Source organism: Pyrus communis, chromosome 3 (genome assembly GCF_963583255.1).
Source record: "Pyrus communis chromosome 3, drPyrComm1.1, whole genome shotgun sequence".
NCBI classification, from domain to species: domain Eukaryota; kingdom Viridiplantae; phylum Streptophyta; class Magnoliopsida; order Rosales; family Rosaceae; genus Pyrus; species Pyrus communis.
In genome coordinates, this window is record NC_084805.1 from 8,618,705 (window position 1) to 8,645,378 (window position 26,674).

Below are 26,674 nucleotides of genomic sequence, written 5' to 3' on the forward strand. Positions count from 1 at the left end.
TTGCATTTCTCCAATTAAGGGTGATTTTGCTCCAGGAAGAGCCATTTAAGATAATATTGTTATAACTCATGAAATGTTTGCAAGTTTTAGTAGGATGAAAGGAAAAACTGGAGCTATAGATGTCAAGTTGATCAGAAAAAGGCATATGACTACTTAAGCTAAGATTACATTCAGTATGTTCTTCTTAGAATTGGTTTTGCTAGTCGTTGGGTTACGTTGATTATGGAATGTATTACTTCTCCTTCCTTCTCTGTGCTTATAAATGGGCGATCCCATGTTTACTTTTATCCAAAGCGGGGAATTAGACAAGGGGATCCTTTGTCCCCATATATTTTTATCACTTGTAAGGAACCTTTAATTAGACACCTCAATACCTTAACAAATAATCCAAAGTCACATAGTGGTATTTTGTCCTCCCCTAGAGGTTTTAAAATCTCAAATCTATTTCACTCTCCTGTTTGCTAAGGCCACGCCCAGGGGTGCGAGGAATATTCTTCAAATACTTGATATGTTTTCTAAAGCTGTGGGTCAACAAATAAATTTTCATAAGTCGTCCTTGTATTTTTCCAAGAATACTACTTCTCCAATTAGAATTAATATTATTAATATTTTGCAAATTCAACATAAAACTACTATAGATAAGTATCTAGGTATCCATAATATTGTTCTCTGGAAAGACCAAGTTAATGGAAATGAGTTACTTAAGAGGTTCAAGCAAACAATTAGCTAGTTGGAAAGCAAGCACTTTTTCGAGAGTGGGGAGGCTTACTCTAATTAACTCTAATCTAACAGGTATACCTTGTCATGCCCCGATTCCGACATACGTCCAGGATCAACATGTGACGTCACCCAATTACTCGTATAACTCACATACCCCATCTCAGGAATATGGCAATCACAATTCGAGAATCAAATTGCAAGGAAATTTTTCGTTTACCTTATGGCTGCACCTAACCTCCTTGTTAGACTGCCTACGTACCCTCAATGCAGATCAAGTCATTCGTAGTTCACTATCACAAAATCAGACGTTTATTCCACTAAGTTCAAGCAGAAAAGCATAGTATTCCTCAATTGTTCAATATAACCTGACAACATGTAATTCCTGGACTCAGGCTACATAACCAATCCCCATGAAAACATGATTCCTCTCCCATCCAACATATAAATCATTATGTCTCATCATGATATCGCAATTCACAACACACATCATATTTAAGAGCCGACGAAACACAAAACCACTCTCTAGCCGCATTAATTAATTAATTTGATCAAAATAATAATAATCATTCCCATATCTTCTAAATTCATACCTTATGAAATCATAATCGAATCATAAAAAATCCCGAATGAGTCACTCAAACGTCCAACATCTTTTCTAACTCAATTCACAAGACTCTCGAAACCATTGACACAATTATATATATAACTAAGGCTAGAGTGGCACAGTTAGGCCAAGCCTACTTCTCCAAACAATGGGATTTTAGGCCACTCCACGAAATTCAACAACCTCGGGTTCCGGACCACTCAACGGAAACAAACCAAAATTGATCGCCTAAAAATGTACCGTGTACAACTAATCATCACCACCTCTAGAATGCGTATGGTCCCCCATTGCGGATATACCAAGCAGGACCATAGGCAAAAACTCATCGTGCAGTCAGTGATCACCCATCGCGGATATACCAAGCATGATCACCCCTAAATACATATGGTCCCCCATCGCGGATATACCAAGCAGGACCATCCATGTACCACTACTACGTGGTGCAATCTCATTATCACACATTAAATATAATTATATGCATACATGCTATCGATTCCACATATCAACCAGCATCGAGTCAGATGGAGCACAGCACAAGGAATTCCCTTAATTACTATTTCTACTAGAAATCTAATAAAGTACCTAACTCATCTACTGACTTCCATCTCCATCTCATGCTAGGTAATAGTGCCAAGTTCAAATAGGTATTCAGTTGGCAAGCATATCCAAATAATTATCAAACAATATTTAAAAGCCATAATTGTCATAACATTCATTATCAATCACATTTTTAAAAAGATAATTAAACACATATATATCACAAACATCATCAGCACACAGGCCAAATCCTATTTAATAAGCATAGGTCTATGGCTAAATATATAAAAATCATTCAATAGAAATCATATTTATAAGACCAATTCATATTCACAAATGATACTAATATAAGAAATTAAGATAATAATCATATTTCATATAATCAAGTCGCTATCAAACCAATATAGGCCCACTAGATTTTCACAAGTAATTCTCTAAGGTCTGTAAACCATATCTACAATAGCATACTAAAATTTGGTGTCAATTCAATGATAAGATCGTCAATTGCTAAAATATTCAAGTGGTGAACCTTATCGAAAATATACTCAACCAATAGCATTTCATAAATTGAATGTTACATATAAAAAAATTCTACTTTTTCCAAAAATTCTCAAATTTGACAAGAATGAAGATCTCAACAAGTAGAGTAAACTTTATACCTGCGGCCAAGGTCAATTTGGCCGGAAAACACCCTAAACTGACCACGAACCGCCGGAATCCTAAGGTGGGTGTTCTTCAATTCGACTTCCTCGGTGTTCCAATGCCCCTACAACCTGTTGGGTCTTGTTCCTGAGTCCAATGGGAGTTGACTAAGGGTGGTGGTAGGTGGTGAAACTCACCGGAACGGCGGAATCGCCGTCAAAATTTCATGGGTTACCCGCACAGTTTTTACATGGTTTTGGACCCAAAACCCCTTAATCTTGGGCGAGAAAGGTAGAAGGGAGGTAGTAGAAGAGATTGCAGGTAGTTAATGGTGGTTGCTCAATGGAAAAGATGGCAAAAAATCGCCGAAATTTGCTCGGGTGGGGGGGAGGGGGGGCGCGGGTGTACGGAGAGGAAGGGAGGTCTCTTTCTTCCTTTTTTTTTCTTTGCTTTTCCCCCCTCTTTTCCTCCTCTTCATTGGTTCTTTTTTTTTTTAATCTCCCTAACCGGTTCCCTTGACCCAATTATAAATTTGGGCCTTTACCCTCTAGTGGAAATTAAATAATTTTCACAACCTAAAGTTTCACAACTTCAAATGTCCGTAACTATATCGTTATAACCTGGACTCGCAAACGGCTTTCGCCTATGCTCTCGTGGCTTCAAGACCTATTCGAAAACGTTACTTGTGACCTCAAAAGGTCAACAAGTAAATAATAATTTTTCAAACTTCACTCTTCGTAACTAGTTTAATTGAAATCTAATTTCAATTAAATTAATATAAATTCTCAAAAAATAATATAAAATCTCAATAAAACAAATACGTAGATTATAATAGTGAAATCTGGGAACGGGATTTCACATGCCTAATCATGTTATGTCTTGCTTTAAGTGTCTTGACAAGATTGTCAATAAGCTCAATAAAGAATGTAGGGATTTTTTCTGGGGTAGGGACATGAAGATCTTTCCAGTGGCTTGGGATTCAGTTTGTGCTCCAAAGAAAGTGGGCGGTCTAGGAGTTCAAAAACTAGATTATTTTAATAACGTTTGTCTTGCTAAATTGGGTTGGAAGTTGTTGACTAAGGATGATAATTGATAGGTGAATTGGTCAAGAGTAAGTATTTTAGAAAGGAAAATTTTCTAGATAATAAAATTAGACAAAATCATTCTTTTGCTTGGAAAGGTATCTTGAAAAGTAGGAATGTTATTCTTAAGGGTATGAGATGGAAAGTGGTAATGGTAAGGACATTTTGTTCTGATCCTATTATTGGGTTTTCCTTACCCTTTGTTCCATCTCTTACCCAATATTGACAATCAAAAAATTAATTGGGAGTTGAAGGTTAGTGACTTTATTGATAATTTTTGTTGGGATAGGAGAATGCTTTCGCAAGTGGTTATTAATGAAATTGTTAGGAAAATTTGTAATATTACGATTCCTTTACAGGTTTCCAAAGATGTGCTAGTTTGGGGTCCAAATACAAATGGTAAGTTCTTTGTTAAATTGTCTACTTGGATTCAGAAAGGGACGTTGACTCAATCTACAAATCATAAATTAATTAATAAGATGTGAAAAATTAATATTCTCCTTAAAGTTAAGATGTATGCATGGTTGTTCATTCGTGAAAGACTTCAGACCAGAAAAAGATTAAGTCATATTGTGATTAATAGTGATAAGATGTGTCCTTTTTGTAATTCTGAAGAGGAAGATCAAATGCATTTATTCTTTAATTGCAGTGTCACTAATTTGATCTGGGACCTTTGTTCAATTAAACCAGGCAATTTCACTAATGCTAACTTCCCTGTGATCATAAACTGGCTTAATTCTTTAAAGCATGTTGATAAAGAAGGTCCTAGTGAATTAATCTTGTGTTTCCTCCTTTGTTGGAAAATTTAGAATGACCGTAATAAGATGGTGTTCAATAATGTTATGCTAATTCCGCCAGGATCTAAGTTATTGGCCAATTATAAAGGTTTAAGGAGAAATACTAATGATATTTTCGTGATCATTAAATGGCATATTAAGCTAAATTTTGACGGCTTAGTTATTGGGGACAAGGCGATGGCAAGATTTGTCTTAAGATATCATAATGGGCAGCTCATTGGTGGTGGAGCTTTAAATCTTGACGGCGCCACTATTTCTGAAGTGGAGACTAGGGCTCTCAAAGAGGGCCTTCTTTTTGCTCAGAGGAAGGGCTATACAAAGATTATAGTAAAAGGAGACTCTAAGTTGGTCATTCAGTGAATGTTAGACTGGGGTGCGATGCTGTGAAATCTAGTTTCTATTATTGAAGATATCAAGTGGACGGCGACCAAATTTGCTTGCATTGATTGGAAACATATTTTAGAGATGCTAACTTTGTGGCGAATGCCTTCACTCGCCAAGGCCTTCTTATTACTGATTGTCATATTTGGGATTATTGTATTTCTTCATTTGTTCTTCATGCTCTTCAATTTGATTCTGTGGGGAATAGTTGTTCTTGGTGGTTTTTCCTTTAATATATTTTCTTGCTTAAAAAAAATAAAGGAAAATACTATTTTACCCTTCCATGCATGATTGAAAAAAAAATCAAAAGTAATTTTATGGGCATTAAAGTAATTTCGCACAAAAGATTTGTTGTTTTTTTTCATTCTCTCACACACATGTAACCATAGTTTTACTCTTCCACTTTCTCTCTCCCACTCCCTACATTTCCTTTTTTATTTTAGTTTTCATTCAATTCAAACTCATTTTAAGGCCAATTTCTTTTTCAAATTGCCATATACTTTTTGAAGTAGAAACTACCATATATTTAAAACACACATAAGGTGTACCATTTATCTGGTATCTATTAATCAAAGACTTGTTATCGATATTCGATTATGGTAAGGTTGACCGATAACCTAATGGTGAAACAATGTGTAATTTTTATGGAAAATATCTTTTTTAGAAATTCGTCATTTACGTGAATCAAACTTGATATATCTTTTTTACAAATTTATAGAAAATATTATTAGACAATAGTGTAATTGGGTTTAATTAATGTTTTTATCCTAAAATTTTTCTTTGTGTCCCAATCTCTGTAGAAAACGAAGGCTTTCTACTTTAGATGTTGCCCATGGAGCATCATATCGAGCTAAAAGGCTGGCCCTCCATTGCTTGTGTGGGCAACTTCTTTCTTGCTACCATTACATTGGGCTTCGATTAATGTACCAATCTATACATACGTCCGCCCAAACTGCCATTTTGAACTTTATTGGACCAATCTCAAGTATGTGAACGAGCAAATATATAGGGCATAGGGATTGGTTGGGACTTGGACTCATATTCTTCAAGTATAAATCTACCAACTTCAAATTTTTATTTTCTTTCTCCCAAATTTCGAGTGTATCCTTTTCAAACATAAGAGAAATTTGAACTTCGGACCTATTATAGTGATTGGCTGACGATTGCATAAAAATATGTAAGTGTTGCAGACAAATTTTCTATTATAATTATAATGAATTTAACAATGTTATCTCTTTTAAACTGTTATTATTTCTAAACAATATGGACTCCATTAACTGAAAAGAAATTTAAAGTACTAAGGCTTGCGGGAAGGCCTCACTAAAAACCTTGTTTTGGAGAAAACTCAATAGGAAAAATTCCGAACAAAACTGGTTTTGATAAGTAAGAGTAACTTATACAGAACGAACGTCTCAATTCATCCAACTCAGTACTACGGTCTAATGGTATTCCTCGTCACTTGTAAGTGAGAAATCTTAAATTTGAATATCATGAATGGCAAATTCAATACCAAATTAGGTTGTCTATTGTGTGGCTTAACCGAACTCTCATTCCTCTTAGTATAAAATATATCTTGTTTTATTAGAACGAACACCAGATTAGCAGTGAACCAGTTCTACAAAAGTCATTCTCCTTGATAATAGCTTTACTTACACATTCAAGATAGAAAAACGTAATTTCTTCAATTAAATCTTTTTATGACGTCTCCTCTCATCTATGAATTGTTACAAAAGCACTTTCTTTTTTTTTTTTTTTTTTTTTCAAAACTCTAAAAGTTACAAAAGCACTATTACTAATAGTCAATTTAATACTGATGGTTGAGTTTGTTAATTTATAAGTGAGATATCTTAGGTTCGATTCTCACAAAAAAATGAATTTAAACCACATTATTGCTAGCCAATGAGGCTTAACCCACTCTCCTACCCCCTAATGTAGATAATATGTTTTGTTAAAAAAAAAAACATTATTATCAATTTAAAGTTTTTTCTTTGTGTTTTATGTTCAAAATATTCTTCTTTATGTCACCATGCAAGAATTATCTTTGCTTTTTGTTTTTTTTATGTTTTTGTTTTTTTTTTCTGAAACAAATGATAGTATTTACACTAAGAGGGTGGGGGAGTGAGTTAAGCCTTATAATAGGCTTGCCATAATAATGTGGTTAACTTCGCATTTGACGAGAATTGAATCTAAGATCTCTCACTTACCACTAACCGTAGTACTAAGGGGCATCTTCATTTTTTGTTAGAAGAATAAAAACATAAAGATAGTAGTTATCACTTAATAATGCACTTTTTCTATATGTCAAAATGGTCACATAAATTTTGTGTAGAAACCAAAACAATATGAGAGAAAAAATTATTAAATTAAAATCTACAATATGAGGAACGTAATTTTGATCCCATTTGATGTTCGACAATATCTTTTAAAGGGACGTCCTAGATAAAATAGACACGATCCAAATTTGTAGGACTTGTGCAAAGAGAAAAGAGGACACATGGGCAAATGGAAGCCTCAAAATAACGAGTCAAAGCTCCACAAGCAACGGTCATCTGAAAGAAAAATCAGTCCATACAAATCCCCACATCGAAATACGGATACCCCAATACTTTGGCGCCAAACAAGGCTGCAATATCAAATTACAGTTACAAAACTTTAACACAATAATCCCCAAGAGAGAGAGAGAAAAACACACAGAAGCTAAATCCACACACTAAAAAAAACCCAGAGAGGAGAGAGAGTGTGTGTGGCATCTAGAGAGAGAGAATTGAAGAACATCAAAGGGAAAAAAATGGCGCAAGTACAACCACCTGGGGAAAAGCCCCAAGAGGTCCCAGAAATGGAGGTGAAAGAAAACCCAAGAAGTCCATCCTTCACATTTAATGCACAGGCACCTGAATTTGTGCCAAGATCACATGCCCAGATGCCCATTTCTGGTTATTTCTATCCCTGCTTTCACTTTCTTGGTGACAGTACTGCTTCCCCTGATTGGTTTTACATTGGGGACCAAGAATTGCCTCCTTACCTGATCTCCAATAATCCCAATATCAATCCGCTTTCCAATCGGTCCAAGAACGCGCTCCCAGATGATCTTCAACAGAAGATCATTAAGCAGGTAACGTGCCTTCGAATGTTCATTCTTTTTATCCATATTGTATTGTATGTCAAGGAAAATGTGGTTTTATCAAACTGTGAATCTTGATCATTGATCAGGTTGATTTTTGTCTGGATGTGTACCGGCATTCAATCTGACAAAAGAACGTTACCCTATGTGTTAAAGTTTCAAAATTATGGACCATATATCTGGTTTTTTATTAGGAATTAGATAAAACATGTCTGGATTTTCTGATCATGTTAGGCAAAATGGAATCGTCCTTTTATGACCTTCATTTGTTCCCTCCCACCATGGCTTTTGCAAGTCACACATAGATTTAGATTCAACTATGTGTGACAAGAAATTTGGAAAACTTAATTGTCAGCCAATTTTGGTAATCGTTCAAGTTTTAGAGGTCTAGGGATTATCTATTATGATACCAGCACCAATTGTCATAGGGTGGGTTCAAAACCTCCGATTGCCATTGTCCAATTTAAGATGAGAAAGCATTACCAGGTTTTTCAGGCAGGGAATTTACCTCAGAAGCTATTGGAAGTGTTCGTCCAATTTTGTTAATGTTCCGCAAGGAAATCTGTATCGAAAAATAGTTGGAGATCTCTCTAGAAATTAGAAGACCTCATTACTCTTTCAAATTTTGCGATACATGAGATTCAGCACCTTCTGAACCTAAGGACTATTTTTTTTGCATAAAACAGGTGGAGTACCAGTTCAGTGACATGAGTCTGCTGGCAAATGAATCCTTAGCGAAACACATAAGTAAAGATCCCGAAGGATTTGGTAAACATTTTCGGAAACTAATTTATGCAGATTAAGTAAAAAAAGAAAATCCGCAATTCGATTCATGCATGCTTTTGTATTTTATAACAGTTCCAATATCTGTTGTTGCCAACACCAAGAAAATGAAGTCACTTACTAGTAACAACCATATGCTCACGCAAGCACTGCGGTCTTCTTTAAAGCTTGTAAGTTGTCTGATTAAATTACTGATCAGGTTTTGTTGTCATTCTTTTCGTTCGTGAATAGTATTACTCATTTGATCTTCAAGCTTTCATCCTGATTCTTCAATAAATTTATTGAAGGTTGTAAGTGAGGATGGCAAGAAGGTTAGACGTAAGCGTCCTTTTACTGAAAAGGACAAAGAGGAATTGCAGGTAAAAGCAGATGCTTACTAAACAACATGGATTTAAGTGTCTTCATGAGTCATTTATATGGTGTGTTTGTTCTTTTATCCATTCTTGCAGTCTCGCACCGTTGTGGCAGAGAATTTGCCTGAAGATCACTCTCATCAAAACCTAGAGAAGATATTCAGTGTGGTTGGAAGGTTGTATTTTTCGCACCAAGTTTTTCCATGGTCTTTCCTTTCGTATTGTGTTATCATATATTTTGAGAGAATCATCACAGCATATTTACACTTTCTTTCAAGAACAGTGTGAAAACTATCCGAATATGCCATCCCCACGAATCCAATTCTTCCCGCTCCAAAGGCGATTTCATTATCAGCAACAAGGTACAAGATTAAATTAACCAGTTTTGTCCTATTAGCCATATAATTCACAAGAACTCTTGTAGAAATTTTCTTATGATAATACATTTCTTTTCTAATTATGCAGCTGCATGCACTTTTGGAGTATGAGACAATGGAAATAGCAGAGAGAGCGGTATGTTTAATGCTGTTATAACTTCAGATTCCATCCTTTGTTCTCTCTTAATATTTTTCATACATCAGGTTGATAAGTTGAGCGATGAAAGGAACTGGAGAAAAGGGCTCCGAGTAAGAATGCTGATCAGATGCTCGGTATGTCTTTATAAACATCAGAGAATGTGGTTGCTTGTAAGTTCAGTATATGCATATAGACCTCCACTTATTTAACAAGGCCTCGTTGCTTCTAAAACACCGTGATTTTCAGCCAAAGTCTGTTTTGAAGAGCAGAAAGTCTGATTTCAATGGCATTTTAGAGGATGAAGAACCACCGTATGATTGCGCAGTAGAAACTTCTCACCCAATCAACCCTGAATTGGTCATTGATAGTCCTAATGTAAGTCCCTTCTTGCATTAAAAAAAATCATGATAACATGCCATTACATTGTCTTTTACAGCATGTACTGTATTTTCTAATCACGTTTTCATCGACAAGCTAAGAGGCAAAATCCACTTATGCAAGTGGATCACACTTTTATCAAGGATATGAGATAAAATGTGGTTAGTAAATGTGGTACATATAATTTTATGTATTTCAAATAACGCCTTGATCTCACATGAATACGTTTTTGGGTAGGTTGAAGAAAACTCCGCATTGTCCAAGAAAGGATTGGCCTGGGGGCGTGGTAAGGGACGAGGACGCGGGCAGAGCCAGAGCGGCCGTGGCCTGATTACCCCGTCTCCGCTGTCAAGCAGCACCATCCACTGTGAAGCATCTGCAAAACTGAATTCCAAAGGACCAAGAATGCCGGATGGGACTCGAGGCTTCACCATGGGAAGAGGCAAGCCAGTAAGCGCCGTGAATTCGCCGTAGGAGAGTGAGTGATTTTGACGTTACTAGAAGAATATGCATATGGATCTCTGCCTTTCCTAATTAAGGAGTCTTGAGAAGAAGGGGGATTTTGGTTAAGCAGCCATTAATATGTGAAATGGGTAATTTGTTTATTGATTTTAATTGAGATGTATATTATGGTAAACAAATTTTGGGATGCCATTAGCTCTGGGCTGTTATCTAGACCCCATAGTGATCACCTTTTTTGTTTGGAATGTTGTTTTTTTATAGAGGTACTTTCCATTTGGGTTGGAATTTCAATTCTCTTTTGTACAATTCTATTTGAATAATGAAGTGGATGGATAAACTCTCTCTTTCAAAACTATCTTTATATAGTAGTTTATAATATAAACGGTTTTGATCACAAGAAAAAAATATTGTAAATCAAATACAAAATGTTTTATGAAGGACATTTTTGATAGCCAGGTATTGTTCTAACCAAATGCGCAGCTCAGGAAAGGGTATATACTTCAAGGCAGATTGATAATTATTTTATTTTTGGTTTTTCTTTTAGTGTTGGTGATGGAGGAGAAATACATGGGAAAAAGGAGAGCTGAGCGGAAGAAATATGTTGAAGAAATGCACACAAAATAAAAACTAGAAACCAAAAACTATTATACATTGTTTTCACTTTCAAGATTTTATTTCATGCTTCTTCCGTATTCTTCCTATTTTTCCTATTACTCTTCTTCTTACCTCTTTCACCATACACTTTTTTTTAAGAGAAAAAGAATAATACTTATGCATTATGGTGTGTATTCAATCCCAACTAATTCTTTTTACATTTTTTTTTGTCGAACGATTAATTTATTAGATTAGATGTTAGATTAGGAAAAAATAAATTGGAAGAGGTGGGGGATGCAACACGAGTACTTCTCAGAAGATCACCCATTCTAGTACTATTCTCGCCATACACTTTCTTCAAATCTCAAGCACAATGGTCAAAATAAAAAACTAGAAACGAATGATTATTAACAAGTCCTTAGCTTGTAGATCAATTATTGTTTTTCTTAATTTATGAGAATTAATAAACACTTGAGGTAAGTTTAGTAGGAGGGCCTTGGGTCATTCGTCAGAATTGGTTTTCTTAATTTATGAGAATTAATAAACACTTGATGTAAGTTCAGTAGGAAGGCCTTGGGTCATTCGTCAGAAATCCTTTCGATCTTCTTGCAAAAGAAGATGAACACGAAAAAAAAAAAAAAAAAAAAAAGGGGTGAAAACGTTAAGAAGTGGCCCATGCAGGTCTCGAACCTGCGACCTTCGCGTTATTAGCACGACGCTCTAACCAGCTGAGCTAATAGGCCACGTTGATCAAATTGTAACAATATCTAAAATACTATCGCAACCTGTACCATGACGAAATGACTAAAACTAAGAGAATCCCATGCATCCCGCTTTTTTGTTATATAGTTTATAGTTGATTAAAACATCGAACTACTTTGCTATAAGCGATAATGATGGGAGGGGAAATCATATTCAAGGTCTCGGGTCGCTTGCAGTAATCTCTTAATCTTACTATTAAGCAGGGAAAAAAAATAGTAGCATGAAATCTATTTCAAAGTTGTCCACACAAATTATGTTTATTATAACAACTTGATTTTGTGATGAGATTGTGGCACAAGTTTTCTCTAATCTAATGACACATTGCGTAAGATTATGTCAGCTAAACATTTGTTAATTCTGAAATGAATACATAATCATCAGACAACCTTGTTAGAACAAAGGCATAGAAAAACCGTTGTTTGTTCTCAACTCTTTGAGCACCAAACGTCATATTGTGCCCTATGATCAAAGGGCATGCCCATAGTGGGCACATATATTATTTTGGTTGTTGCATTGTTGCTATTATTAATGGACACATATATTGGTGTCCTTAGGTTTCAATAGGCACAATTAACTTTTTGTGTGCAATGGCCATTTTTCTTGTAGCGTAAACAAGAAATTTGTTTATTGGGGTGTTTCCACAAAAGCTAGCGTTTATCGCCGAAGTGCACATGTAGTTTTGAAATGAAGCTCACAACTATTACTAGTTATCAGTCACTCGAGTTCACGTGGACGGCTACTTTAGTAAGTAACCAGTGAGTAGTGACTAGCCAGTGGGGATGATGATAACGTGAACAAAAAGCCTGATATATACCATCACAAGAAACATCACTTGTTTTTACATTGGTTTCTTTCTGTCCATGTTCAAAATGGATTGGCTTTTAGGGAGAGAGAAGAGTTAGCTCTAAACTAAACTAATAATGCACATAGTTTTGAGAAAAAAAAAATAGCCGACAAGGAGTGCTTGGATTAAAAAAAAAAGAACAAAAAGATAAGCTGGTAGATGCCTGAGCTATGTTTGTAAACATTGTACGATCTCATTGAGATCTTTGTCCTTGTCTCTCAAAACCCTACTTTTTATTATTTCTCTTTCTCCAAACACTACGAGTATCCAGTACCATCTTTTTATATAAATTGGATATCCCAAAAAAAATAATAATGTAGTATGATGAACTTTCTTGATCATCATCAGCAGAAGCAACAATACAATCTCAGAGACATATTCTCTGCTTAATTTCAGACCACATTCTATATATCTTGTGCATTAATGAGACTTCAAAGTTTTATACCTGGATTTGAATCGGTATAGACTGAGCGAGTAAGTTCTATAAAATCACAGATATTTTCAACATTAGAGTTGAGTCGACCAATATTTTGTGTTTTAGAGGAGATTTTAGCAAATGGTATTGATATTATTGGGAGCGTTCAAGTGCTAACCTATTAATAATTTAATATGAAATGAAAAGTGTAGGTGATGTGGAATATCTCTATGCATTACCTCCAATAATACCCAGAGTTGTACATTAGAGAAGTTGCGAGGTTTATTAAGTGGATTGTATTATACATACATAAAAACAATTGAAGCACATACTGTTATGAACTAAAAATTCATTGATCCAAAAGTTTACATGCTTTAGCATGTAGCATGACCGTTTAGGTCATCTAGGATCCACCATGATGCGTAGGATCATTACCAACTCTAATGGGCATTCATTATTAAGTAAACATATTATTATATCAAATGATGACCATTGCAATGCTTATTTACAAGAGAAATTGGTAATTAGACCATAACAATCAAAGATGTTGAGTCCCCATCATTTTTGCAAAGAATTCAAGGGGATATTTGTGAGCCTATTCAACCACCTTGTAGATCATTTTGATATTTTATGGTTTTGATTGATGCATCTACCCGATGGTCGCATGTTTGCCTCTTGTCTACTCGAAATGTAGCTTTTGTGAGACTTCTTGCTCAGATAATAAATTACGAGCACAGTTCCCAGATCATCCTATTAAGTTAATTTGACTTGATAATGCTGGTGAATTTACGTCTCAAACTTTTGATGAATATTGCATGACACTAGGCATTAATGTTGAACATCATGTTCCTCATGTTCATACTCAAAATGGTATAGCAGAAGCATTTATCAAGCGGATTCAATTAATAGCACACGCTCTGCTTATGAAAACAAAATTGCCAATTTCTACATAGAGACATGTCATCCTTCATGTTGCATCATTAGTTCGCTTGAGGTCTATTACCAACCATCAATACTCCTCAGTACAACTTGTGTTTGGGCATCAGCCAAATATTTCATATTTACGAGTTTTTGGTTGTGCAATTTATGTACTTATTGCGTCGCCACAACGTTCTAAAATGGGAACTCAGCGTATACTAGGAATTTATGCGGGTTTTGATTCACCATCTATCATTAGATATTTGGAACCCTTGACGAGTGATATTTTTACCGCTCATTTTGTCGATTGTCACTTTGATGAGACAATTTTCCAACCATTAGGGTGAAAAAAGACCGTGCCAGAAGATTGACGAGAATTAACATGGGATGTACCCACATTGTCTCGTTTCGATCCACGAAGCACTCAATGTGAAAATGAAGTGAAAATAATCATTCATCTTCAAAGTATTGCTGATCAAATGCCAGGTGCATTTAATGATGCAAAGAAAGTGTCAAAATCATATATAACAGCTGCAAACGTGCTTGCAAGAATTGATGTCCCTGTTGGACAAAACAAAGTGGTAGCAAATTATTCATCTAGTGCACATGTAAAGAGTGGTAGACCCCCGGGTTTATAAGATTCAGCTCCTCGAAAGAGGAAGATGAAGGCACACCTGACTCCAAATGAAATCATTCATGAAAATGAAATGAATGATGAATCCACAATTCATGATTTTGTACTTCCCGAAAAAGAAAATGTCTTTGATATGACACATGTCCTTGAAGAGACAGAAATACATGAAAGCAAAGAAATCTCTATAAATTATACATGTAATAATGAATTATGGGATCGAAATGAGATAATCATCGACAACATATTCGCATTCGCACTAGCCATTGAAATCATACTAAGCGATGATATTGAGCCTTACTCTGTTGATGAATGCAAACAGAGACAAGATTGGCCTAAGTCAAAAATGTAATCCAGACATAATTAATTCCTTGGAAAAGCGAAGTGTGTTTGGACCAGTAATCCAAAACCCGCCTAGCGTGAACCTCGTATGTTACAAATGGGTATTCATAAGAAAGCACAATGAGAAAAACAAGATTGCAAGAGATAAAACATGACTTGTTGCAAAAGGTTTTTCACAAAGGTCTAGAATTGATTGCGAGGAGACATACTCTCCTGTAATGCATGCAATTACATTATGTTACTTAAGAAGTTTGGTGGTTTCAGAAAAACTTGATATGGGACCAAGGGCGAAGCCAGGATGTTTTTTCTTGGGTAGGCTACCTGAAATTAGAACCATAAAATCATATGTTTAAGAAAAAAATTATAATCAATATAAAAAAAAAAACAACAATAGAATATAAACAATTCTTGAAATCATAAACCTAACCGACAACTTCAAAGACCATATAAATAATTAACATACTAAATAAATCAAGAATAAGTAAATAAAGCAATTAAGAACGTACCAAGGTTACATTCAATGGAAAATCACAACGAAAAGTAAGGAATTGCAGAGATAGGGATTTAATTGTAAACTAATTTAAAATTCTTTTTTCTTTTCCTGAGAAAGAAGTACAGAGGCTAAATCACATAGGATAAATGGTATTTTTCTTTAACGAATAGGATAAAAGGGGAGGGGAGATAGAACTAATTTATTATTTTTAGCATCAAATGTAACGATCTTTCTCAAAAAATTATGGTTTTTATAATTTTAAAATGTGAAATTACGAAAAATGCCCTTTGAGGTAAATACGTTGACTTTTGTTGACCGTCTTGTCGTGTCACGTAAGATCCATTTTCTTGGCGCATCCTCATAGTACTCATCGCTACAAACACGTGGGCGTAAACAGAACATGATTTGGAGTTACAACGAAGAAGTTATGGACGAGTAAAAATAGGGACAAAATAGTCATTTAAATAAATATTTTTTGGAATGCTCCATATTTTTGGAGCAAAATCTGGAAAGCCACATGTCTGGCCCATATTGAATGAAAGAATAAATGACGGTTGGGAGAAAAGATAAAGGAGAGAAAGGAGGGGCGGGATGCCCAATCAGAAAGAAGAGAAGAAAGAATGATCAATAGGGAGAGCAAGAAAAGAAGGGAAAGGAGAGAGTGGAAGCGCACTGGATCACCCTTAACCAGGTACCTCCCCATCGACCTGACCCGTTCCGCCTTATGCCAACATGATTTTCATCAGTTTTTCTGTCAAATCGCCACCGTCCACAACCTGGAAAACATTCCATGATCTCCCATCTTCCATTTCCAATCAAATTTCACTAGATTTAGCCTTGATTTCGTGAAGAATGGAAACCATAGGTTCCGGGGGTGCCACGGCGGAAATCCGACAATCATGAAGCTAACTCCATCAACCACCACCACCGATGGACTCTCCTCAACCCCAGGAACAAAGCCCAAGCAATGGTTGGGGCGTCAAAGCTTGTTTGCAGTCGAATCAAGAACACCCAATTTTTAGGGTTTCTGACGGGTTTTAGTGAAATTGGAGATTTTCTCGGCCAAATTGGCCTTAGTCATAGGTATGAAAGTTTCTCCACTCATCGAGATCTTCATTCTTGTAAAATTTGGAAATATTTGGAGTTGTTCGATTTTTCAGCGAGTCAGGGCGATTAGCCGCCACGCGCTGCGGTGCATGCGGCGACACGTGGGGGGAAAACCCGAGGTCCTTCCGTAGGTTTTACTACATGCCAAATTCAAATCCGTTGTCTATTTTCCCAGATTCTATTGTTTAGATATAGTTTTACTAAAAGGTCTCTAATTGTGTTTAGGTACGTTCGCAGGAAGCGATATCATTCTCGATAGTTCAAGCAGGTTTCGAGCAATGGAAAACTAGTGAGTGGACCCCTTCTTAACTTATATTTTTTTCATAAATATATAGCCTAGCATGCATTTCATATTTCATGCATTGAATATGCTTTATATTATGTTTTCCGAATTTCTATAATTATGATTTATCGAAATTACGTTTTACTAAAGAGTATGAATTATTGGATTTGCATGGTTTCGAATATAATTTATATTACAGATTTATGAAATATGGTGGATTTACGGACATGGGTTTGTTATGGTGATGATGATGGTTTGAAGTAGAAAGTTATATGATTTTATGAGATGCTTTGAGCATTTGAACTCCGAGATTTAAGATGAATTTTTTAGACATGTTTTTAGTGCTTATCTAGTGGGTTATCATATGACAGATCTGCACACCACCGGTATTATGTCTATGGCCATAGGACACAGATGATGGAGGAGTGAAATATGATATATTATATACCCCCCAACTTCACCGCCGAAAGCGGTGTCGGATAGTTTCATTAGCTACGGCTAGTGTCGGTGTGGATGTATGCTATTTGATTCAGTTTCACCTTCGGATGATGGATAGGTTATTCAGCTTCACCTTTGGGTGATGGACAGGTACCGGCCTTCAGACGACTATGATACCCCTAGTTGAGTACAGCACGGATACGGATTACGATGTTTTATAAATGCTTTTTATGGCATTCTAGGGGTTTTTTTTTAATAAAACCTATACGTAGTATTATATATATTTTCAAAGCAGGGGGTTAGTATGTTCATAAAGAAAATGGTTTTCCTATTACTAGTATTATTATTATAAACTCTGGTCCACTCACCGTTTCTAGTTTTGCGCCCCCTCAGGAATTAGGATCGAGGCACATGATCCCGGCGTCAGGGCACTTTGGCTTAGTTATCCTCGAGTCTTCTCAGTATGGGTATCATTTCCTTGTTCATATCTTTTGTTAGTAATCCTTTCATATTATTCTTAGTAGTTGTATGCTCTGAACACGATTGAGCATCGATTTATATCTTTCTAATTAAATATTTTATTGGTATGCATGTTTTTAATGGCTTCGTCGGCATGTGCCTACCCTGGTATTTAGGGATATCGGGGTTGGGGCGTGTCATAAAAATTTTTATTTATTACCTATCCTCTACTAAATATACACGAAATAATAACCTGTATTGGAATTGAGTGGACTATATAGGCTACATTCATTAACCTAAGCCATTAAAGTACACGTTTAAAAAGAAATAGGGTTATTCACACCTTTATTAATTTTTTAACATTGATATTCGTCACTTCATTCGATATGAAGGCCAAAAACTGAAAAGGACATGTGAGAAATAAAAATGGGTGTGTAGATAGCACTACACTTACAAAAAAAAAAAAACCTCTTTGGGCTACAGCCCACCTTAGCCTTGTGGGTGGCTCTGCCTATGTATGACATATGAATGTCATCACGGCATATCTATATGGAGAATTAGATATTGATATCTATATGATAGTCCTAGAAGGACTTAGGTTGCATGAAATGACTAACAAACCATGAGGTATGCTCTCAATCAAATTAAGGCAATCATTATATGGGCTGAAACAATCTGGACGAATGAGGTATTATTGTCTTCGTGAGTATTTGATCCAGGAAGGATATACCAAAAATGTCATTTGCCCTTGTGTGTTTATTGAAAAATCAAACCGTAGATTTGCTATAAAGCTTATGAAGAGCTTAACAAGACTGCTAAATATTTGAAAAGTGAACTTGAAATGAAAGACCTAGGGAAAACAAAATAATGTCTTGGCCTGCAGATCGAGCATTGTAATAGAATTTTGGTTCATCAATTAGCTTACATTGAAAAGGTCCTAAAACGATCTAGTATGGACAAGGCTTATCTACTCATCACGCCAATGGTCGTTCAATCTCTTGACATTAAGAAATATCTATTTCACCTAAAAAAAGATGATGTGATGGTCCTTGGTCCAGAAGTACCATATCTGAGAGCAATTGATGCTTTATTGTATTTAGCACAATGTACTAGACCATATATAGTTTTTTTCAATCAACTTGTTAGTAATGTATAACTCTGCTCCAACAATTCGACATTAGAAGGGAGTCAAAGATGTTTTGCGATACCTTCGTGGGACAACAGACATGGGCCCCCTCTGCTCTGAGAAATTCAAAAATGACTAGAATCTTGTTGGATATGCAGATGTTAGTTTTCTTTTAGATCCGCATAAAGCCCGCTCACAAATTGGATATGTATTCATGTATAAAGATACAAAATTTTCATGGCGCTCAACAAAGCAAACATTAGTTACTTCATCTTCCAATCACTTGGAATACTTACTCTATATGAAGCCAATCGTGAATGTTCTTGGTTAAGATCAATGATCTATCACATTCAAAATTCATGTGGTCTACCTTTAAAGACAGACACTCTAACTATCATTCACAAAGATAATGCAGTGTGTGTTACCCAAATGAATGAAGGATTCGTCAAGGGCGATAAGACTAAACACATATCTCCAAAAAAAATTCAGTGCACATAAGCTTGGAAGGCTAAAGTGATTGAAGTCAGACAAATCCGCTCCAATGAAAATCCAGTAGACTTATTCACCAAATCTTTACCATAGTGTACGTTTCAGAAGCTAGTGCATGGTATTGGATTATGCCGGTTTATCAATTAGTGAAATTGAAGAATGGGGAATTAGGGGAAGATATACAACAGGGGGAGCATCCAAAATGCATATATGTTATACCATTTTTCCTTCGACTAGGATTTTTTTCGCTGGGTTTTTCTATCAAGGTTTTAACAAGGCAACATAAGCATACTTAACACTATATCAATAATCCAAACAAAGCTACTCTTTTTCCTTCACTACGGTTTTTTCCCATTGGATTTTTCCTAGCAAGATTTTCACGAGGCAACTAATGTTGATATGTGGGCATCCAAGGGGGAGTGTTGTAAAATTTGTGGGAATTGAATGCCCACATGGTTTAGTCAAAAGTGAAAAGTAAGAAGGACTAAAAATAGTAGTATTCTCATATTTTGTTGTTGTTGTATGGCATGGTTTTCAACATGCATTATTTTCCTTGTAGACTTCTGCACGTAAATGGCTTTATATCAAGAGCATGCAGTGCATGATCAAACAACACAACAAGATAAAGAGTGAAAGCAATAATACCAATGTCTCTCCCCTCTCTTTACCTACATCATTCGTGTGATACAGTTACGAAAATAAATAGAATAATATATTGCATCTATTACACTTCTATCTCTAGGAAAGGTTATCTCTCTCTCACTTTTGCCTATTCATAACAAAAACAACTTAAACACTTTTATAAGCACAGTTTGATTATTTCTTTGCGCTTACTAAGTTTGTGTTATTAAACTATATATACTTTTTTTTTCTTTTCTTCCTTTTCCCTTCTTTCTCTTCCCTTTCTGTGACTTGGCGATGATGGAGAGCTATTTTCATGCTCCAAAGCCAACGAGCTGTTTCCATCCGACCGTTTGTGAATCAGACCTCCCTTCATCTTAGGAACCAAAAACACACATTGCCTGCCTCGATTCATTACGAATTCGACTAGGGTTTTCAAACTTTATCCCTAATGGTGTTTTCTTTATCTCTCTGCACTTTCGAAAGGTTTCAATTTTCCATGTTCTGAAGCTTACATCTCTAAAACCACAATAATTCTGTGTTTACTTTGGGTTTTGTGTTTTGGATTTTGAATTTGTAGCCCGATTATGTTGTAATTAACTTTAATTTCGTCTGTTAAAGTTGGGTTTGAGTAAAACTAGAATCCACGCTGCCATTCCCACCATCAAGTACTTGATTGGCCATGGCGTCAAACTTATCGTTACTACTCTCTTGGTAATCTAGGGCTTCAATGAATCCATTATTTTTCTTACTTTTTTGTTTATTGTAGAATCTAAGTTCTTTTTTTGTTTTTTGGGGTTATTTTTTATTAGTTAATTGGTTTTGTTGTAGATTAGAGTGGCTAGGCTTTGGAAAATAATGGCAGCACTAGGAATGGTGATGTCATGCCCCGATGCCGACATACGTCTAAGATCGTTACGTGACACGGAAAAGTAAGAGATGTGGTAACATACAGACAAGATACACAATGTATATACTAGAAGTAATATCTCAAAATAAACATTATAGTGGGCTCTCTCCCACAAAATATACACAAGTCTGTACACTCAAGATAACAACCCTCACTAAGGCTAAGACATGCTCATAGGCTCTCTAAATATAAGTCCCAAAAATAATACAAGGAAGGTAAAGGGGGTAACCTAGTTGCTTAAAAACAATCCACCGATCACATTTTATAAATATTATATTTAAATTCATACTTTATGAAATCATAATCAAACTCCACTCGAACATCCTTGATTGATTTATGTATCATGCTCATGTCCCATCTTGTGATTACTGGAACCATGTTTTCTCATCTTTCTATTGTATTCACAAGTTTTGAGTGAAGACATATCCAGTATTGTATGAATTAAGGAAGTGAAGTTAATTGTGTGAAATTTGTTAACAACAATTCATGTTTTTTTTTTATACTACTATTTTGATTACTTACCAAAACATGGATGCTGCATCCAGTTGTTGTCGGTTCTTCTCCTCCGTTCTTCTTTTTTGTCAGTGCTTTGTCGAGCATCTTGAAGAGATAGTTTCTTACTTCTTTTGCCCAGTTGTACTTGTTTATCTTCTCCAAGTTCCCACAGATTTTCAGAAAACTCCATGTGATGTAAGTTCTAGAGTTTGTAAACAAGAGTGACTGAATGCAGTGTGTACATATGAGTGCAACGGTATCTTTTACACCCTCAGGTGTTTGGTCTTGGAGTGATTTCTCATATGCTTATGTAAGATGCTTCTTCTTAATGATCTTTGTATCTATGAAGTATTTGGTGATGAAGTGATCGTCTTTGCCAAATTTGGTGGATTTCTCAATATTCGGCAGACCAATTCCTTCGTTGTTCAATCCAAAGATTTGAACAACATCATCGCTAGAAATCCCCTTTGCTTCATGACATCCAAGTTTGAACTTTTGGTTTTTGGCATTGTAGCATTGAATGATTTTGATCAAGTCCTTGTCTGACTTCTTTTTCTTTATGATGTAATTAATGTCTTATCCATGTATGTCTTCAATAGACTGCAAAACAGCATCTTTGTTAGTTCGTCACGGACGTCTTGATAGTGTTGTAGCATAGGCTTGTATACTTCCATTGCATCTACAAACCCAGTCATGTTGCATCTATACTCTGTATTCCTTCTTTTTTAACTTCTTTTCCCTTAGTTTTACTCTTCTTTGCAAGTGTTTTTGTTTGTTCCATCTGCAACAATGAAAATTGTTAGGACACTATTTGTTGAACTATAACAAAATAACACATGTTAGTTCTGGAACTACGTTAAATAAACTCACATTGTTTATGAAATGAACCAAAATAAACCACTACGTGCCTAAAAGGTAAGAAAATAAATTATATTTATGGAATTACATCAAACTAACTAACAATGGAAAAACTCACAGTATTTATGAAAGGAAACAAAATCAATCCACATTGTTTATGAAATATCTCACACTATTTACAAGGAAAGGGAGAAAAAACAAACCAAAACAACTATGAAAGGGAGCAAAATCAACATTAGTCCGTGAACTACAACAAAATATCTCACACTATTTATCATCATGAATTAACATAACACACAATATTTCTTGAATTAGAACAAAAAACCAATAGTGTTCATGAAATTACATCATAATAACCCGTATTATTCTGTGAAATTGATCAAAATAACCCCCAATATTTATGAGATGTAACAAAATAAACACTATTTTTGGATCTAGACCAATATAACCCACATTGTGTATGAAATATCCCACACTATTTGGATGGAAAGGGAGCAAAATCGAACAGTAATTCTAGAATTAAAGCAAATAACATTTACTAGTGAAATTGATAAGAAAAAAAATATACATAACCCCCCATATTTATGAGATATAACAAAGTAAACATTGTTTATTGATCTAGAACAATATAACCAACAATAATTATGGATTTGAACAAAAAATAACACAAAATATTGGTTGAACTATGCCAAAGTTATACATCAAATTGAAGAAAAGTAGGAAACACACAGAATTTTAGTTTCGGAAAAAATTGAGTAGTTATCAAACTGTAGTATGAAGAAAATTAATAGTTTTGTAGTTTGTTCTAAGTAAGAATTGATAGGTCTATAGAATCACGAACATACAAACATACATATTACTATATTCTCGAAGTGAGAATTTAACAAGCATTTGAGTTTAGTACCTCTTGTTCATCTAGAATTTGTTGTTCTTCTGAGGTTTTGATTGCAGATTATTCTGCCATTGATGTGTAAATTCTTGTTGAAATTTGGAATTGAAGCTGAAATTGGATTTTACGGAATGGATTTTTGTTTATGGAATTCAAATTTGGTTTTATTTCTACTTTGTAGGAGTGGTTGGTGTATCATTAATGGCGGTGGAGGTGCTGATAGAATGTTTTAACCGTCTTTTTTGTAACGGGTCTAGGTTAGGCTCCATTAGGGGCAATTTTGGAATAACAATTTTTTATGTGGGTTGGGCTTTTAATTGAACTAGTGTTTTCAGTTTTTGTATGGCCTGATGTATTGATAATTTGTTCTTATGGTTAAAACTTAAGCCTTTTTATTAAATAATAGTTTAGGATGATTTTTGTTTGCTCGCGTTAATTGCGGCCTCTCGAGCGTCACATTTTATTCGATCTTGAGTACCAGAGTTGTTCTAAAATGACTTGACTCACTCATCGTAAAATCTATATTTAGTGGTGAGGTGAGGACTGTTGCCTGTTGAGGACTTCCGACTTGGATTACTAGTTTCTCATTCACCTGCGAACAACTATAGGGACAGATAGAGGTGGGATACCAAAGAGAGATCGTACTTTTCGAAGTTTATCTTTCAGCTTTCACCACTCGAACACTTCCTTCAGAAAGATTGGAATGAATTCTGATTAGGGAAGTCGCTACGCACTAGGGACAACTAACAACGTGTAGTGACTGTACCACTTTCTTTGCCTCACATCGGGCACTCCACTATCATGATTTAAGGAAGCAGGCTAGCTAGTGCTATATATATATATATATATATATATATATATATATATATATAGATTGAGTTCTGTAAGCTTTTAAGTAAGTACAAGGTGCTCCACTTCTAGAATATTAAGTAATTAATTGGTGAAGAAGGAAGGTTAGCTTAAAAGAAGTCATTCATTGGCGAGGAAGATTGGACTCTTAATTATTACAATATTGGGGAACCCCATCGTATATTTTATTCCGTCAAGATATGTTTGCAAGTGAAATAATTGTCTCTTCAACACAGCCGCATCCCTTTTCGGAAGATAGTTAAGTCTCTCCGTCTTTTGTTCTATTCTCAAGTCCCTGAACTTATGAAATCTCATTTCTATAGTACACCAATTCGTTAACATACCACTGAGCCCTTTTTTATTAACATAATGACACGAGCCTATATTGCAGCCCGTGCTACTGAATTAGTTGCTTTATATTTGGTACCAACAATTAAGTTTTCCTCTACTTGCTGCATCAAAAATTAAATCACGAGCTTCTGATAAAAATCGAGCAGTTCTAGTAAGATTTTTAATATGAATGGCTTTACGCTTTGTAGAGATATAAGGTGGCATTCTAGGATTCCATTTCCAAGTACCATGACCAAAATGAACTTATGCTTCCATCATCTCCCCCAAATTGATGTTCCAATATCTTCTTGTCATTTCTCCCCACACTTCTTTTCTTCTCATAATTTTTAAACTAAATAGTAAAGGAGCAATAACAAACCTCTTGATATAACAAGAAATTTTTTATTACTCCTTTACTTTCAAGAACTCATATATACTAAGACCAAAGTCTTATCCATTTATAGATGGAACTTCAACACAAGCTAGGTCTAGAGGGAAATTATGAGCATTATGTTTATGTACAAAAGTAACACGACGAAAATGGAAAGAAAACGAAACGGACAATCTTTTTTTTTTTTTTTTTGTATTATTTAATTGAACGTTAGCTCAATCCCTATTCGTTAACGGACCCTATAAAAACCAAGATAAAAAACCAAGATACTTATTTTGTGTATTATACTATATGAATATCTTAATTCCCAACCTTTGCTATGTATGTAACATATTCTACCAACACCTATCTTTTAATTTTACTGAACAAAAGAATCTCATAGGTTTTAATACAGATGTAAATATATATTAGGCTTAAAGACCAATTGTAAATATATATTAGGCTTAAAGATTAAAAAATAAAAAAAATAAATTGTTTTAATACAGATGTAAATATATATTAGGTTTCAATAACTACGTTGGGATATTGTCCTTCTTGGATAAAGACCAATTGGATCCTGGGTGTGCGATTTTGGGGATGAGAGTTTTTGCAAAATGTGGAGGTGAAAAGGGTGGAGGAGAGAGAAGGGAGGGGAGGTGAAAAGGGTGGAGGTGGGTCAGGTATAGAGGATTGGGTGGGTGCAAAGGAGGGAAAGGAGGGAGGGGATCGTTGGGGTGAGGAGCAGCTCAGAAAAAAAAAAAAATTGGTTTTGGGGCCGGATAGCTAGGGCTAGAAGAGGGGATTAATACAATTTATTTTTTTATTTTTTAACCTTTTAATATTTACGTGGGCCCATAAAGACACATGGCATCCAATTATTGTCAACGTGGGTGTCATGTCATCAGTTAACAGAGATTTTGACGGAAAACTTAACGGATGTATAAAAGTATCCTATAATTAAAACTTTAGGTACCAAACTGGGATGAAAAAACTTTATATACTAAATGTTGAAAATCAAGAAACTTCAGAGTAATAAACTGATATTAACCTTATTCATTAATATATTTCACATTGTTAATTAAAATTTCCAGCATCGCACAAGCTGATTTGCTGGTTTCCTTAACTCAAGAAGTTTAGGCTTTTGTTTCTTCATTTCCCTTCTGAAATAATTGGAGGGAGGTGGGAAAGACAGAGAAAAGAAGAGATACTTCTAGTCAAATTGGCCTAAAGGACACAATTTTTAACTTTCTTTTTCAGAAAACACGTAACTTTTTGACTTTTCTTCCATACAGAACTGTTACACTTTTTGACTATCAAGAAAAGCAACCTTGTTTGGACGTCCAAAAATTTTAAGCGACATCCCAATGTAATGACATGATGTGAATCATGAATTCTTAAATCTATGGAGTGACTGGGATTATTTAGTTGATATAAAACCGAACCGATTCAAACTATGCTTATTAAGCTAAATGAAAATAGTTCAAAATGAAAATAGTCACCCAAAATAGAGTGATCAAGGCTTAAAAAAGAGAAATTATGTGGTCCGACAACCAAACCATGGTGTCATTGCAGACTAAGACTCAAACAAACCTCATACCCAACTTTCTTTGATTTTGAGACCCATATTTACACCAATAATCCCACCCTTTCTTGCACACTTACTCCAATCAAATTTTCCTAACACGAATCTCTCCTTGAAACGCATAGTACCTTTGCACATCAAGAGAAAAAGCATCACCTAAAAGCGGTTTCGAATTTTCTTACATTCCCCTCTAATTTGAAAAGGGTTTATCTTGGGTTTTGGCCCCCTAAACATTCCCATAGATTCCTCCCTCCTTTTCCCAAATCTCTTTTTTTCATCTCTCACAAACCAATCAATCCCATTATTTATTCACATGCCTCCACACACACACACCCAACAACGCCCCCGCCCACTTTTTACTAGTCTCTTCTAAACCCTAAAAATCTTTTCATCTCTTGGATTCAAAAAACTTGACACAAACTACAGCTTTCACCTATGGAGCAGCTGCAACCACCACCCATGGCAGTGACGCAGCAAGCCTACACTACCCATT

General features: G+C 35.3%; 1 protein-coding gene and 1 non-coding gene across 2 annotated transcripts; one reads left to right on the forward strand and one right to left on the reverse strand.

Moving 5' to 3' along the window:
- Positions 1-7,464: 7,464 nt before the first annotated feature.
- On the forward strand, positions 7,465-10,709 carry LOC137727237 (la-related protein 6C). Its single transcript, XM_068466097.1, has 10 exons — positions 7,465-7,875; positions 8,571-8,652; positions 8,743-8,837; positions 8,955-9,026; positions 9,117-9,196; positions 9,304-9,382; positions 9,486-9,533; positions 9,602-9,670; positions 9,783-9,911; positions 10,152-10,709. The coding sequence occupies exons 1-10, from the start codon at positions 7,552-7,554 to the stop codon at positions 10,386-10,388; spliced, it is 1,215 nt and encodes a 404-aa protein (XP_068322198.1). The 5' UTR covers positions 7,465-7,551; the 3' UTR covers positions 10,389-10,709.
- Positions 10,710-11,639: 930 nt separating this feature from the next.
- TRNAI-AAU (transfer RNA isoleucine (anticodon AAU)) lies at positions 11,640-11,713 on the reverse strand. Its single transcript has one exon. It is a non-coding gene; the product is annotated as a tRNA-Ile (tRNA).
- Positions 11,714-26,674: the final 14,961 nt, after the last annotated feature.

What these genes read in the sequence shown, in the direction of transcription:
- LOC137727237 (XM_068466097.1), top strand. Translation starts at nt 7,552, where the DNA reads ATGGCGCAAGTACAACCACCTGGGGAAAAGCCCCAAGAGGTCCCAGAA. An exon ending in TGCGGTCTTCTTTAAAGCTT is followed by an intron (nt 8,838 to 8,954) that starts GTAAGTTGTCTG and finishes AATTTATTGAAG; the next exon opens with GTTGTAAGTGAGGATGGCAA. An exon ending in GAATGCTGATCAGATGCTCG is followed by an intron (nt 9,671 to 9,782) that starts GTATGTCTTTAT and finishes CGTGATTTTCAG; the next exon opens with CCAAAGTCTGTTTTGAAGAG.